This window comes from Mauremys reevesii, linkage group 1 (assembly GCF_016161935.1).
Source record: "Mauremys reevesii isolate NIE-2019 linkage group 1, ASM1616193v1, whole genome shotgun sequence".
In the NCBI taxonomy this organism is placed as follows: Eukaryota; Metazoa; Chordata; order Testudines; family Geoemydidae; genus Mauremys; species Mauremys reevesii.
The window spans coordinates 304713698-304729850 of record NC_052623.1 but is presented as its reverse complement, the minus strand read 5'-3'; the positions used below and the strand labels follow the sequence as shown (position 1 = coordinate 304729850).

The 16153-nt window shown below is 41.6% G+C and overlaps 1 protein-coding gene across 2 annotated transcripts in view; it reads right to left on the bottom strand.

Annotated features, from left to right (window-relative positions):
- The window catches only part of NELL2 (neural EGFL like 2), a 221853-nt gene that overhangs the window by 165889 nt on the left and 39811 nt on the right, over positions 1 to 16153 (bottom strand). For both annotated transcript variants that reach the window (XM_039505120.1, XM_039505129.1), the window contains exons 4-5: positions 3475 to 3648; positions 3265 to 3361 (exon numbers count right to left, since the gene is read on the bottom strand). In XM_039505120.1, coding sequence (XP_039361054.1) covers positions 3265 to 3361; positions 3475 to 3648 — 271 coding nt within the window. The remainder of the gene's footprint in view (positions 1 to 3264; positions 3362 to 3474; positions 3649 to 16153) is intronic.

The following is a 16153-nucleotide window of genomic DNA, read 5'->3' as shown; positions in this document are numbered from 1 at the left end:
TGCCTCCTACTGAGGCAACATGCCAAATCACAGACTTTCCTGTAGTAACAATACACTCCATGAAAGAGTAATCCTTTCTTTTGTGACCTGGTTGACCACACCCAAAACACACCACCATATTCTCCTGACAGATTCCTGGGTGCTTGGTGATGACTTAGGTCCCACTCCCTCTTCTGGTTTCTTAGATACCAGATTGCCTAAGAACTTCTCTTCACATATGTCTCCCTTGCCATCTCAAAATCAGGGTTCTCTGTTACCCTGCTTTCCTTGGAAGAGTACCCTGGAACTAACCCCTTGTTTGGGTGGTTCAGTATTATCTGTTTTCATGTAGGCCTCTGCTCTTTCAGTGGCCTCATCAGTAGAAGTCAAAATCTCCAGACCCAACTTTGGGCTCTGGCAGACAAGATCCTTAGAAATTGTTCTAATATTACACCACCTTGTCTAAAGAGAGCATGTCTGGGTGTAACTGTCATGTGGCCAGGACCCGTAAATGCTGTGCTGCCACTGTAGGGCATATCCCCTGGGGAAAGGCTCCATCCTAAACCAGTGTTGGTATGTTTCCGGGGTCAGTCCCAGGCTAACCAAAATGGCTTCTTTCACAATTCTGTCAGACCTACTCACCAGACAAAGCTCGGTAGGTTGCTTGAGCTTCTCCTGAAGGGAATGGGGACAATCAAGCTGCCCTAAAGGATTTGGCCCACCCTGCTGCAGTTGCTACCCTCTCAAAAGTGCTCAAGAAGGCCTCTGGGTTGTTACCTGGGCCCAATTTTGCCAGGCCGGGAACTGGTCTGGCAGAACTTTCTTCTCCTGAAACTACCCAGGGCCCTGGGATCCACTTCTCTAGGCACTGCAGGAAACGTTCTTGCTGAGCCTATTGAGCCTCTTGCCATTGTTGTTGCCCTTATAATAGACACAACAAGAGAGCATGTGTCTGCTCCTGTTGCACTGCCAGCATGTGAAGAAGCTCCTCCATGTTCCCCAATGGAGGGAAAAAAGGCTTTCATCTGTCCATATGCTCCCCACTTTTAAGATAGTTGGTATCTCCCTCCTTTCTCATAAGGTGGGTGTCTCCACAACCCCAAGTCTGGTACCAATATATGGCAGGGCTCACTCACCCTCAGCACACACCCTTTAATCAGTGCAGGGTGTTGGCACTCTCTTCGGCTCCAGTGCCTCCTGTCGGCCACCTGCCTCGAGCCCCAGGTTTTCTGTGGCTCAGCCTCTGGCCAGATCACCTAAGTTCAGACCACTGCCAGGGTATCATAAACAAATCCAAATGAAACTGAGTAGTTCTCCTACCATCTTGGGCTATTCTTTTCTATATAATAGAAATAGTCTTTTCTACTCTATTTACAAATCTTATCTCATGGTTTTCCTTGCAGGAGCCTACACTGTGCCTGTAGTGTGCAGTCCCCGTTCTCTCTGTCTGGGTACTTTAACCCTGAGCTTCTCCCAGCCAGAGATACCTGTCTTCTCTGTTGTCTCTCCCCTAAATTGAGCTCCTTCCATCTACCTATTACAGCATAGTTCTGCCCCCTCTGGCTGGGAGCCAGTTAGCGACTCACCTCTCCAGGTGCAAAGCAAAACCAATTGGGTGCCTTCACTAGCTTTGCAGGGGATGGGGGTTAAGTCCCATTACAGTAATCGTTAATAATTTTTAATTGATTTTGTTTACTTAAGTCAAGAATGTCACTTTTCAGTGGATTCTGCCCTCTGTGGACTTGGTCACCTCTCCGCCATTTAACAAGGAGATTGGCATTTAATATAGAGAAGGAAAAATATACTGAATTTAAAAAACAGATACAGGGCTCAGTTTTCAAAACGGAGTGCCTGATGGGACATCCATTCCATATCTCACACTCACTTGGGATTTAAATACACACTTAGGCATGGAAAACGTGTGTTTACACATCTAATGCTGATTTCAGCACCAAAGGCAGGACTTGCATTGAAAATTAAAATCATAGTGTTTTATCCAAGATTTAAAAATTAGCAAGGCAGATTTGGCCAGGACACAGGACCCAGGATCCAAAGTACCCTAACCTTCAGGGCTTCAAGTACCAGAACATCCTTGTGGAGACAGGGCTGCAGTGCTGCCAGGTGTCTGAAACTTCTGTTCTGCATGGGACCCCCCCTCCAGCCAACCCACAAAATGAGTGAGGGGACAGGGACAGGGAGTATGGCCAAGGAGTCATTGAATATGAATTAAGCATGACCATAAAGCTTAACATTTTCTAGTCCAAATGCAAAAACGTACTTCTTCAACCTTGCTTTCCCATATAGCAACATGTAGTAATATAGTCATTGTAAAGTTAAAATGCAAAATAAAACACTTGTAACTATTCTCCCAGGAGAGGAAACTTTGTTCTCTTTACTGATGCTAATCACCTTAATTTCTAACCCTGGAAGATGCTCAGAGACCATGGTGAGAGGTATAATTTAAGAACCTAAACACAATAGAAGGATAATGGCAATGAGGATCGTGTATTGTATTGGAGTAGATAGCTCTTTCCTCTGGTGAAAACTATTCTGTGACAAAAAACATACATCTAACTGTGCAACAGGCAATACAATCCCTATTCTGTTAACTCCGAGGAGCCCCTTTCACCTTGGTCATCGATCATGCCCCTCTTAAATGGCTAACTGGCTCTCTAGCCTTACTTATTCACAATACACCATAATTTGGCAGCAGCCCAACTGAACGCAGGTTTCTTTGCTCATGGGGATTGTGGCTCCTGACACACATGCAATGGATCTCACTTTGGTGTAAGGAAGTGTGTGACAGGATGCATGATGGTTGTGGTAACTTATTTTCAACTCTAACTAATAAAGATTGGCTCCTGATGACAATTCCTTGCTGATCACAGCAGTTTCATTCCAGATGAGTAACCCGACCAGCTGATTCAGCACATGGTCCGGGCATCCTCCTCTGTGGAACCTTTTACAGACTCCTGGTGGCAAGATAAACCTTACTTGTCTCAGGCAAACCCCTGGGAGGAAGATGGTGGAGTGAGGATCCTCTCACCTCCCATGAGAGTGAATCCCTCTGGAGCACAATGGCCTGCATTGGTGCTGGAGGATGAAATTTGCCTGCCCCTATGCCAAGTAGTATGTTCTGCTTAAGGGAACTGGACCAACAGCATCCTCACATGATAAATCCTTTATGTACCACAGTATTTAAAATATTTCCACTGCTTCAGATATACAGGGAACACTATTGCCATTTTACCTACGTTCAGTCTTTTCCTCTCAGGGAAAGCCTACCTTAAAATAACCATGTGCGTTATTCCTCTGTCCCAACCAAAATGCTGTACCCAAAGGTAAATCCATGTAGGGCTTTTCCACAACCCTTTCATAAATTCTGTTAAGAAACAATAGAAGAAATAAACCTCAAATGGTTATAATTTCATTTATTACTGAGCAGGAATGCTCCAGACTACTACTTATTAATATGAAATATCACTCTTCACTTACCTATTACAGTCCACATGTAAAATCAAGTGTGAGGCACTGATTGCTAAGGAAAGCCTGTGCCACTTATCATCTGCCAAAATGTACGGAAACACTTCTGTGTGTGAGCGATGGCCGCCTGAACGGTAATGCAACCTGATTTCATTTCGATGTCCACTGCTCTCCAGTTCCAAGTACCTACACCAAAAACGCAGCATTGAGTCATTAAGCATTCATATCAGGACAGGAGAATGCAACATTGCATATAATGTGGTGGCTGATTATCATATATGAATGATTAACAAGAGGAAGAAACCAAGAGAAGGAGGCCCTCAGTCAGAGTGAAAATAGAGACTCTGCAATGCTGGTCTTGTATTTTCTCTTTAAATAACTCTTTTAGGAGCAGAATGCAGCCTTCATGCAGGTGTGTCAGATCTCAAGCTAATAAGAAGAATTCCACTAACATCATCAAATTAGATCTCATCTGTTGCTCTTTAAACACCAATGTGTTCCTTAACATAGTACCATCTTTCTATTATTAAAATAATCTGATTCAGAACCACACAAAATCCAGCTCACTATCCTCAGATAGTGGGCAGAGTATCCTGGAGACACACAGGCACACTAAACACAATGAAGACAACACCAAGTGCTGTGAGTGGAACTATTACCCATCATCAGGACTACTGGGGTAGTAATAAGCAAGCAAGAACTGAGGCTGGATATTGCCCTCTTGCTTTAGGATATACTGTGACATCCCTTTGCATTATTCATAATCACAGTTTTTGCCAAAGAACTGGAGGTGAAGAAATGCTAGGCCCTTCTGAACTCACATATGCTTGGTACAAAACAGCATTATATGTATACCAAAGTTGGGTGAATTTGAGCACAGACAAGCTGGAGATGCAGCTGTAGGTGGATTTAAAAGCTCATGGTCCAACCCATACCAGGATAGACAGAGTTACTCCCTGCCTATCCTGAGAAGTAGGCCTCTTCTAGTACGCAAGCAACTGCCTGACAAATCATCCTGGGAAGGGCAGGGCATGCTCACTCCTTGCTCAGGTCCTATGAAGCCCCTTATTGCTACACCCTGCAAAAGGGAGCTAAGGGTGGAATGATGGTAATGGTGGGAAGGGGCAATCAAAGCCTGAAAAAAGTATCTGTGTATGCTGTACCACCAACACATGTGTTTTATGCAGCAGTGTGGGAGTCAAGTATATATTTCGTTTCCAAGCCAGAAGTAACTGATCTTACAAAACCCAGACAAATATCTATTACCAAACCTATGCAAATGTATGACCCCTTTAATACCTGCTGCAGATCCACAGCTACTGGCTGGTATAGACCACGCCACTAGCAGTAGGAGTAAGAGAAGGCCCAGGAAAACCTTCCTAAACTCATCAATAAGTACTGCCTGCCCCACGCATTCAAAAATCACAAGCCAGGTTTAAAAATTGGTTTAAACATCATGAGATTTTTTAAAAGAATAAAATTTGGAATTAATTTGTTTTCTGGGTTTTGAATCTTTACTGTTCACATTTTCAAGCTTTTGTCTGAAACCATGAGATCTAGAAACTTTTTTTTTTTAAACAAAATCTGGGATTCTCCAATAACCACATAAATCCAGGAGCCGTCACTTTAAGGGGGGGGGGAATACTAAATATCATGAGAGTTGCAATAAGATGACAAGAGCTGGCAAGCTCCCTTTTTTTCTGTAAAGACTGATGGAATGGTTGGGGTTTGATACCATGTGTGTAGTTCTGTTTGTTTGCTTGTTTTGTTCTAATAAGACAAATGTTTTTCTAAAATACAGGCAGGATAAGGAATTTAGTTTGCAAGGTGGGTCAGAGGAGACAAGATAAGTGAGTAAAAATAATCTTTTATGACCCCTGTTTCAAGGGAGGGGCTCAAATCACATCGCTCCTTTCTTTTAGCTTTTATTATCGTTAAATGTGCCCTGCAATAGCATCAAAACAGTTACCTTTTGCAAAACTGGCAAAAGTCATGTTCCCTTTCCTCCCCATAAAGAGTAGTTCAGCATGTTCTAATCTCTGCATTAACAAAGCAGTTAACTGACATCAGCAATCAAATTTACAATCTACAATAATTTACCTCCTTGTGGCCCAACAATCATTTTTGCATTGGCAAGAAACGTAAACTAACTGAAGGCTCAGCTGCAAAGAAAACGGGCAATAGTGACAGGGCATCAGTCAACTTAACAACCTCCTTCATAACTCATGCTTAAAGGATAAAAATAAGGTCACTCCTGATCAAACGAAGAGGTTGAACATATTGTACAGCTCTTTCAGCAACCGATCATAGCTCTAAACCTGAGCGAGAGAGATAGGAATATGTTAAAAGATCATCTCTTAGAATATATAAGTGTCTGATCCTGCTCCCTTGGAAGTCGATGGGAAAACTGCCTTCCATGGAAGGAGGACCAGGCCAAATGCATAGAAACTTTAAAAAAAAAGAGAAAAAAATAAGTATATTAGTTGTAAAATAAACAACCATTTTGCTGTTTGGTGTATTGAGGACTACATTGGAATTACAAGCTATCACTTTAAGGGTATGTCTATACTGCACCCTCCTTATGGCGGTGAGTAGAATACATACACAGCATGCCACCCAAGCACGGGTATAAATAGCAGTGTAGACAATGAGGCACTGCTTAGGCAAGTAGAATAGACATGCCACAACCTTAGGGTATGTACCCTACACGTCTCTCTACATGCCCAAGCAGTGCCTCCCCTGTCTACACTACTAAAATTGCTGCCTCCTTGCTGCTGGGGCCTTTCCCCACTGCCAGAGACTGTGGCAACAGTCTGCTTTTCACTATGGCATGTACCCACTTACCCTACATGGTGCTGCCAGTGGCGTGAGGTGTACAGGTACCTTAAGAGTGAGAGAGTTTCTTGGCCTTGCTTGCAGGCTAGGGGGGCTCTGTAAGGAAATATGCAATCTGGGCCTAGCATCAGTCTGGAAAGGGCCAGCTTAAAGCAAGGTGAGCTGAGTTGTGCCATAGAGCGTTAGGGGCAACATGTTTTCTCTTTCTCAGTTTTTGGGTTCTGGTGTGTTATCATTCTGAATTCTAAGAAATAAAGTAGCTTTATATTGCAACTGCCAGTAACAGTGTTTATGTTTTTTTATCTAACTTCTTCGTGTGTATGCTGTGAACATAACACTTACACAGATAGGCTAGAAGAGGGTTTGCTGGGGAATATTTGGTTCTTGGAACTTACGTGAAATTTTTGGCAAGTGATGGAGTCTGGCAGAGAAAAGAAGGAAACATGGGGTCAGCCCACAGCATTAAAGCAAGAACTTTTGACGGGATAAAGCATGAGGTTGGAATTTGGATTTGCAGCCTTCTGGATAAAACATGAACTGCAGTTCAGGACTCCTGGTTCTATTTCCAATTCTGTCACTGATTCACTTTGTGAACTATAGGTAAACTCTCTGTTTACTAATCCATAAGAAGAGTAAACCACTATTTATCTGCCTTACAGCAGGGCCTAATTAGTGTTTTTAAAAGCTCTTGGTGATTGTTAAACAAAAAGTATGCTGCTGTATCTAAATGTAGATGATTATCAGTTTCCACCATCTTGCTGTTATTTTTCATGACTACAAAAATAATAAAGGCCCAAGCAAAGTCTTCCAGTGAGTAAACACTTACCAGTAACAACAATGTAACTTTAAAAACTCAGTTTATAATCCAGCTGGAAACAAACATGCTATCAGCAAGGGTAAAAGCCAGCCGTACAAACGATTATTAATTTACGAGGGTGAGTCATGGCACCCAACATAAGGGTGGGGAGCCACTGTCCTCCATCTTGTCATTATCACACAGTTTATCTTAAAAGTTCAAAAATTGGAAAAAAAAAAAAAGCACCATTGAGAGAATAATAGTTTATTGTTCACAAACAATGTATAGAAGCATCAGGGAAACACAGTGACAGAAGCAGCTGAAACAGCACCACTTTAAGCATGAACTAATGTTATGAAACTGAGACACAGGGGAGGGATTGGGGTGTTAATCATTTTATCTCATATCAGATTCACCACAGAGTGGGCCAGATCCTCAGCTGATCTAAGCTGACTTAACTCCATTGAATTCAATAGACCTATGCTGATCTACATCAGCTGAGGTTCTCTAAAGTATATAAGGGATAGAATGTCCTCAAGATCAGGGGCATCATTTCAGAAAAAATTCAGGGGGCCTGGGAGCGGGGGTCAGATGTGTCAGGATAAAGAACACCATATGTGATTATATTATATCCTGCAAAGTTGGGGCAGAGGGAGTGTAAGACATAATGGAGCATACAGCTCTATGAAAAGTCAGGGGGGCAAGGGCATACCAAGGTGGGGCGGGGAGACTGCCCTCCCTTTAACCCATAGAAAATGATGCCCTGCTCAAGATGGGCAAATATAATTAGTGATGGAAATGTAAGGCCAAATTTTGCACAAAAAGAAACCACAGTAACTTCTGTTAACTTCAGAAGGAGCACACATGAATATGGCAGATTTGGGCTGTGATTCTCACAGATGCTCTCCCACACCTATAGAAAAGTAAACTAAATCTCAGTAAATCAACTTGGATAACGGGTAACACTGACAAAAATATTCTAAATGTCTCTGCTGTGCTAAGGAGTTCTAAATGTGTAGGGGAGGCAAATGACTGCTGGTAAGGGGGTATACATTTCCATTCTGAGAGCCAGCTGTTCTCCAAGGCAGATTTACTTCCAGGGAGAGCAGGAGGTGGTTTGTACTGCTGGCCTCTCCCAAGGATTCTGCTGAAGGAAGGCTCCATAGGAGCCTCATCAGCTGAACTAGTGCATCCCTTTTCCTGTACCCACAGCCCAGATTAATAGATTCTAAGACCTAAAGCAGTGGATCTCAAACTTTTGTATTGGTGACTCCTTTCACACAACAAGACTCTGAGTGCGACCCCTCCCCCTTATAAATGAAAAACATTTTTTTTTATATTTAACACTATTATAAATGCTGGAGTCAAAGCAGGTTTGGGGGGTGTAGTCTGACAGCTTGTGACCCCGCCATGTAATAACCTTGTGACCCCCTGAGGGGTAACAACCCCCAGTTTGAGAACTCCTGGGCTAAAGTGACCATTGTGATCATCTGGTCTGACCTCTTATGTAGCATAGGCCATAGAACTGCCCTAAATAATTCCTAGAGTAAAACTTTTAGAAAAACATTCAATCTTGGTTTTAAAATTGTCAGCAATGGAGAATCCACCACAACCCATTGGTCCAATGGTTAATTACCCTCACCATTAACAATTTACACCTTATTTCCAATCTGATTTTATCTAGCTTCAACTTGCAGCCATTAGATCTTGTTATACCTTTCTCTGCTACATTGAGGAGTCCATTACTAAATATTTGTTCCCCGTGTAGGTACTTAGATTATGTCTACACTGCAATGTAAGCCCAGGGTTAGTGGGACTTGAGTCATCTGACCCTGGGTTAGAGAACCCAGAGCTTGAGTATCTACACTGATTGTTTACCTTAGGTTAAGAATTTTCTATCCCAGGCTCGAACCTGGGGCTCAGATGTCCACCCTGCAGCATGAAGTCCCAGACTCCGTAGTGCCCACCTGAAATGTGGCCCGTCTAGCCCTCTGATTGTGGTGCACTGTGGGAAAACTTGACTGTCCATCCTGCACATTACAGGATGTCTGAACAGCCAGCCAACACATCCTGCCAAGCAGTCATTTTGGTCAGTGCACTCCCAGCTACCCACAGCCAGCAACATGGAGGAGGCACTTCTCTTTGTTGCGCTTAACTTCTTCTGGGCAGAACTTTTGGGAGGAACTGGTGGACATTTGTGCAGGTTTCGTTCTTTCTTGTTTCCAAGGCACTTACACAGCTTATGATGGAGCAGGAGGAGGAGGAGAGGAGGGGCAGAGGCAGACAGGCACTGGGGGCACAAGTACAGTACAGACTGTGACTGACACATCATCATGCAGACCTGGGATGACCAGGACTTTCACATGAAGAAAGCCACATTTCTGGAGCTTTGTGAGCAGCTTGACCCAACTTTCCAACATAAAGTCACACATACGAGACCACTCTAGCAGTCCAGAAGCATGTTGCTGTAGCCATGTGGAAGTTGGCTATCCCAGACTGCTTCAGATCCATTGCAATCCAGTTTGGTGCTGGAAAGTCGACTGTGGTTAAAGTGGTTGCAGAGGTTTCTGAGACAATCAGGCATGTGGTTTACCCCAAAGTGGTAGGTATAAAAGATATTACTGAAGTAATTGCTGGCTTTGAGAGAACGGGGTTTCCAAACTGTGCTGGGGACATTGATGGGACTCGTCTGTTCTCCTCAGGGAGCACATAAAACCACAAAGGGCACAACTCCACTGTTACGCAGGCCCTCATGGACCACAGAGAGCAATTTATGAATTTCAGTGTGGGTTGCACTGAAAAGGTTCATGATGCCAGGGTTTTCCACCAATCAGGAGTCTATATTCATGAACAGGCTGGAACACCATTCACAACAAATGACATTATCAATGGAATTACTGTCGCACCACCAGCACATTTCTGAACAAAATGTCAAAGCCCAGTCTCATAGACTCATAGCCTTTAAGGTCAGAAGGGAAGATTATGATCATCTAGTCTGACCTCCTGCACAACGCAGGCCACAGAATCTCACCCACCCACTCCTGTAACAAACCCCTGACCTATGTGTGAGCTACTGAAGTCCTCAACTTGTGGTTTAAAGACTTCAAGGTGCAGAGAATCCTCCAGCAAGTGACCCATGCCCCACACTGCAGAGGAAGGCGAAAAACCTCCAGGGCCTCTGCCAATCTGCCCTGGAGGAAAATTCCTTCCTGACCCCAAATATGGCGATCAGCTAAACCCTGAGCATGTGGGCAAGACTCACCAGCCAGACACCCAGGAAAGAATTCTCTGTAGTAACTCAGATCCCACCCTGTCTAGTGTCCCATCACAGGCCATTGGGCATATTTACTGCTAATAGTCAAAGATCAATTAATTGCCAGAATTAGGCTATCCCATCATACCACCCCTTCCATAAATTTATCAATCTTAGTCTTGAAGCCAGATATGTCTTTTGCCTCCACTGCTCCCCTTGGAAGGCTATTCCAGAACTTCACTCCTCTGATGGTTAAAAACCTTTGTCTAATTTCAAATCTAAACTTCCTGATGGCCAGTTTATATCCATTTGCTCTTGTGTCCACATTGGTACTGTGCTTAAATAATTCCTCTCCCTCCCTGGTATTTATCCCTCTGATATATTTATAGAGAGCAATCATATCTCCCCTCAGCCTTCTTTTGGTTAGGCTAAACAAGCCAAGCTCTTTGAGTCTCCTTTCATAAGACAGGTTTTCCATTCCTCAGCTCATCCTAGTATCCCTTCTCTGTACCTGTTCCAGTTTGAATTCATCCTTCTTAAACACGGGAGACCAGAACTGCACACAATATTCCAGATGAGGTCTCACCAGTGCCTTTTATAACGGTACTAACACCTCCTTATCTCTACTGGAAATACCTTGTCTGATGCATCCCAAGACCGCATTAGCTTTTTTCACAGCCATATCAAATTGGTGGCTCATAGTCATCCTGTGATCATCCAATACTCCGAGTTCCTTCTCCTCCTCCTCTGTTACTTCCAAGTGATGTGTCCCCAGTTTATAACAAAAATTCTTGTTATTAATCCCTAAATGCATGACCTTGCACTTTTCACTATTAAATTGCATCCTATTTCTATTACTCCAGTTTACAAGGTCATCCAGATCTTCCTGTAGGATATCCTGGTCCCTCTCTGTGTTGGCAATACATCCCAACTTCATGTCATCCGCAAACTTTATTAGCACATTCTCACTTTTTGTGCCAAGGTCAGTAATAAAAAGATTAAATAAGATTGGTCCCAAAACCGATCTCTGAGGAACTCCACTAGTAACCTGACAGTTCACCTTTCAGTATGACCCACTGTAGTCTCCCCTTTAACCAGTTCTTTATCCACCTTTAAATTTTCATATTGAACCCCATCTTTTCCAATTTAGCTAATAATTCCCCATGTGGAATTGTATCCAATGCCTTACTGAAATCAAAGTAAATTAGATCCACTGCATTTCCTTTGTCTAAAACAGTGTTTCTCAAACTGGGGTCGCCGCTTGTGTAGGGAAAGCCCCTGGCGGGCCGGGCCGGATTGTTTACCTGCCCCGTCTGCAGGTCCAGCCGATCGCGGCTCCCACTGGCCGTGGTTCGCCGCTGCAGGCCAATGGGAGCTGCTGGAAGCAGCGGCCAGTAAGTCCCTCGGCCCGCGCTGCTTCCAACAGCATAGAACCAAGAACTGATCCATGCAGGACCCCACTGGAAACACCCATTGATGATAATTCCCTATTTTGAGACCTATAAGTTACCCAGTTTTTAGTGTGTGCCATGTTAATTTTATATGTTCTAGGTTTTTTTTAATCAAAATGTTGTGCGGTACCAAGTCAATTACCTTACAGAAGTCTAAGTATATTACATCAACACTATTACCTTTATCAACCAGACTTGTAATCTCATAAAGAAAGATATCAAATTAATTTGACAGGATCTATTTTGCATAAACCTGTAATTATGTGCATTAATTAGATTACCCTCCTTTAATTCTTTATTAAGCAAGGCCGGCATTATCTGCTGCATTATCTTGCCTGAGATCATTGTCAGACTGACAGGCCTATAATTGCCCACATCATCCCATTTACCCATTTTTAAAATTGGCACAACAACATTAGCTTACTTCCAGTCTTCTGGAACTTCCACGGTGCTCCAAGATGTATTGAAAAAATCAACATTAACGGTCTAGAAAGCTCCTCAGCCAGCTTTTTTAAACCGCTTGGATGGAAGTTATCTGGACCTGCTTATTTTAAAATGTCTAAATTTAGTAGCTTCTGTTTAATGTCCTCCAGAGAATGAAAAGAGGTTTATCGTCGCCATATGATGAGACTATATAATCTGTTTTCCCCCATAATATGGAACAGAAATATTTATTGAACATTTTTGTATTTTCTGCATTATTATTGATAATTCTACCATTTCCATCTAGTAATGGACCAATACCATTGTTAGGATTCTTTTTGTTACTAATATTTTTTTTAAATTGCTCCTTATTGTTCTTAATTCTGCTGGCTGTAGATTTCCACTTTATCTCTTTGCTTTCCTTATCAATTTTCTACAATTCTACAATTACTAACTTCTGATTTATATTCATTACTATCAACTTCCTCTTTCTTCCATTTGTTGTGTATATATTTACAGCTGCCTTCACTTTCCCTCTAAACCACAATGGTTTATTAAAACGCACGATCTTCTGTCTCAATTGTGGGATTGTGGCTTTGGGGGAAAAACTCATTAGGTGGTAGCAGGCCCTAGCAGGAAGCTTTCAGTGGCAAGTCTTCCTCTGGGAAGACTTAACACCACTGGAAGCTGAGTGTATGGTGGAAGTTATAAAAGCCAACAGCAGGCTTGGATGCATTTTAAAATGGGAGATTTTAAATGGGGAAAATATTATAATAATACTCAGTCTTACACTAGGTCTCTCCACTCTGGCTAACTGTGTCCATGGGAGGTCGCCTTATCTTATGATATTATAAAAGAGATTGAAAAGATTCAAAGAAGGGAAATGGAGATGGTTAGAGTTATGGTGAGACTTAAAGATATTTAAAAACTAGGATTAGATAGTCTGGAAAAGGGAAAATGCTGGGGATGAGGGTTTTTTAAAGTTATTAGGAGCATGTTATCTACTGACTAAAACGAGTCCTGCTCCCCTATAAAAGTCAATAGAAATTTTGCCATTTACATCAATAGAAGTGGGATATGAGTGCATCAGAGGTGGGGAGACTCTGGAACCCTGTAGCAGCTGACCCACAGAGGATAATAGCTATACTATGATTACAGACAGTTAATAAAAATTCTACTTTAGCTCAAAACACTTTAGACAAATATTTTGAAAGCCTAAAATTCCTGAGTTCTAGCTCCATTGAAAATAATTAAGTCTATCATGCATAGATTCATACCAGGGATTTCCCTAAGTTATTCATATACATATATAATGTATTGTTAAAATCAATCAATTTACCCTTTTGACCCTTTCCTGTAATATGAAGAAAAGGAGAATACTCACTGAAATGAAAGGCAGTAAGTATAGAATAAATAAACTGAAATACGTCTGACAAAATGGGTATTCACCCATGAAAGCTCATGCGCCAATACATCTGTTAGTCTATAAGGTGCCACAAGACTCTTTGTTGCTTTTTACAGATCCAGACTAACATGGCTACCCCTCTGATTATTGAAATATTCCAGCTAGATTTTGAAATGGGTGGGATTATGACTATTAAGATCTGTTATTATGCAAACTAAGGTAATGATAAGAGTAAGCAAATCTTATTCTTCCAGGAATAGGTTGCTTGTGAGGTTCTAGAAGGAATCCACACCACCACATTCAGCACTGCACAGTTGGCTAAGTACATCAGTTCATTGTATTCCATGATGATACATGTGGCATGATAATGAGGCATTCAGGATGACAAAACCCTATTTTCCAATTAGTAGCTGGCACTTTAAGAGTTATGAAGGATTAAATATGGGCTTCTCTCACCTGCCCCCTCCCCTAAAACAGATAATGCATATAATCAAAACATCCTCATAGTCTAAATTCTAAATGCCAAGTATATAAGTAATATCTCATTAAAGTCCTTGTACTCATCTCTCACTACACTGTCACTTCGATTCAATGGCTTTGCCCTTTTCCTTGTCCTGCCTAGAGCACTATCCAGGGAAGAAATTACTTACAGTGAAGAAATGACTGACAGTTTAGCAAGACAGAGAAGAATATAATAATGGCCTTAGTTTTAATGGATAATTTCATAGCACCTACTGCAAGTGCAATGGGAGGAATGACGATCAATTCATTTTCTGCACCTATCCCTTGGTTATAGCATTTTTATCCAGGGACCTTAAAGACTGAGGGACCTTTGAGTGTTTCATTCCTTTTCTTCTCATTCCTCCCCACCCAGTCCATTTACCAAGATGTGTTTCCTCTCTGTGTATTTTTACTGTTGCAGTCTCACTGGCTCAAATGTTTCCTTCCTAAAGCCATCTACCCTGTCTTGCCTTCCAAAATTATAGGGTGAAGGGAAGAGAACGATTACATTTATCATATTAGGGTTTTTTTTAAAGTAGAAAAAAATGTACAACAAATATAAACTCTTCTATTCTCTGCGACGGCCTTCCCATGCCAAAATTTCCCCATTGTGGGACAGAAATTAGGGTCAGCAAAAAGCAGACAACATGGGATAAATCTTTCAACTCTTATTCAGGCAAACCTTCCCACTAAAGTCAAGGTAGTTTTGCTTGATTTTAAGGAATGAATAAGGACTAAAGGATCTGGCCTCATATGAACACTGCGGGACAGATTCTCAGCTGATATAAATATCAGCTGAGAATTGGCTTGGCTTGGATAGAACTATCCCAATTTACATCAACAGAGGGTCTGTCCCAGTCAATTAAACTGAAGTTGCTAGGAAGGTGTTTATAATGTGGTTGCATTCACCACCTAGAATAATTTACATCCTGTTGTCAAAATTTGTTTTTTCCATTGTCAAGAAGTATAAACTAACTGAAGGTTAGACTGCAAAGGAAAATAGGCAATAGTGACAGGTCATCAGTCAATTTAATATCATCCTTTACAACCAGTGGTTAAAGGATAAGGTCACTCCTAACTTGATAAACAGAATATAAACCAAGAATCTTTCAACTGACTTTAAAACATTTCCACCCAACCATGGATGCAAACATGATTAAAAGATTTAAGCATAGACAATAATCTCAGAAACCAAGAAAAACAAGGGGCTCATTCATTCATGGGTAGAAGAAGGAACTCATCCAAACTGACAGTGCCCATAGTAGAAATTTTTTTGCTCACAGGATCTTCTTCAGCACTACAAAAATAAGAATCAGTGTGAATGAAAAATGCAAAGAAATTATCCTTTTAAGACACCTTTTGAAGATATATACAAACCCAATCAAAAAGAAAACTAGGTTGGCCCCAGTCGGATTCTAAATTTCTAGGTGAAACCAATGAAAAAGCAACAGATAGCTTTTGAACACAACAGTTTGAGGGCTTCACACTTACAGCACATAGACAGCAATTGAGATCTACTGACAAAATAATTATGGTACAATACAACATTCCTGTATTTTAGCAAAGAATACCAATATCCCAAAGGCTAGCAACATACATTGTTTTGGAGAACAGAAATGGACTGGTCCTTTTTGGCATGGGGTAACTAACAAACGGCTTTAATATTCTAATAACGAGCCTAAGTTATTGCTTATTCAGCACCTACCCTGGAACCTTTTAGAGTACTGAATAAAAACAAAGAAAAACACAGCACCCAAAGATGATGTGAATGTTGAATCCTGAGAGCTTTTCTCTTTCAATGGAAGCCAATGTCTCTGTGAAGGCAGAAGAAAAGACACTACACAATGTGATTTAGAAACATAGGCAGTATCACACTGGAAAAACAAGGAACCTTTAGTTCTTGAACCATGTTACAGAGGGCTAAATGATACAGTGACTTAATTATTTTATTATTAATCATATTTATCATGGTAGTGTCTAAAGACCAACCCTATTGTACTACACACCATACAAAACATTGCATCACA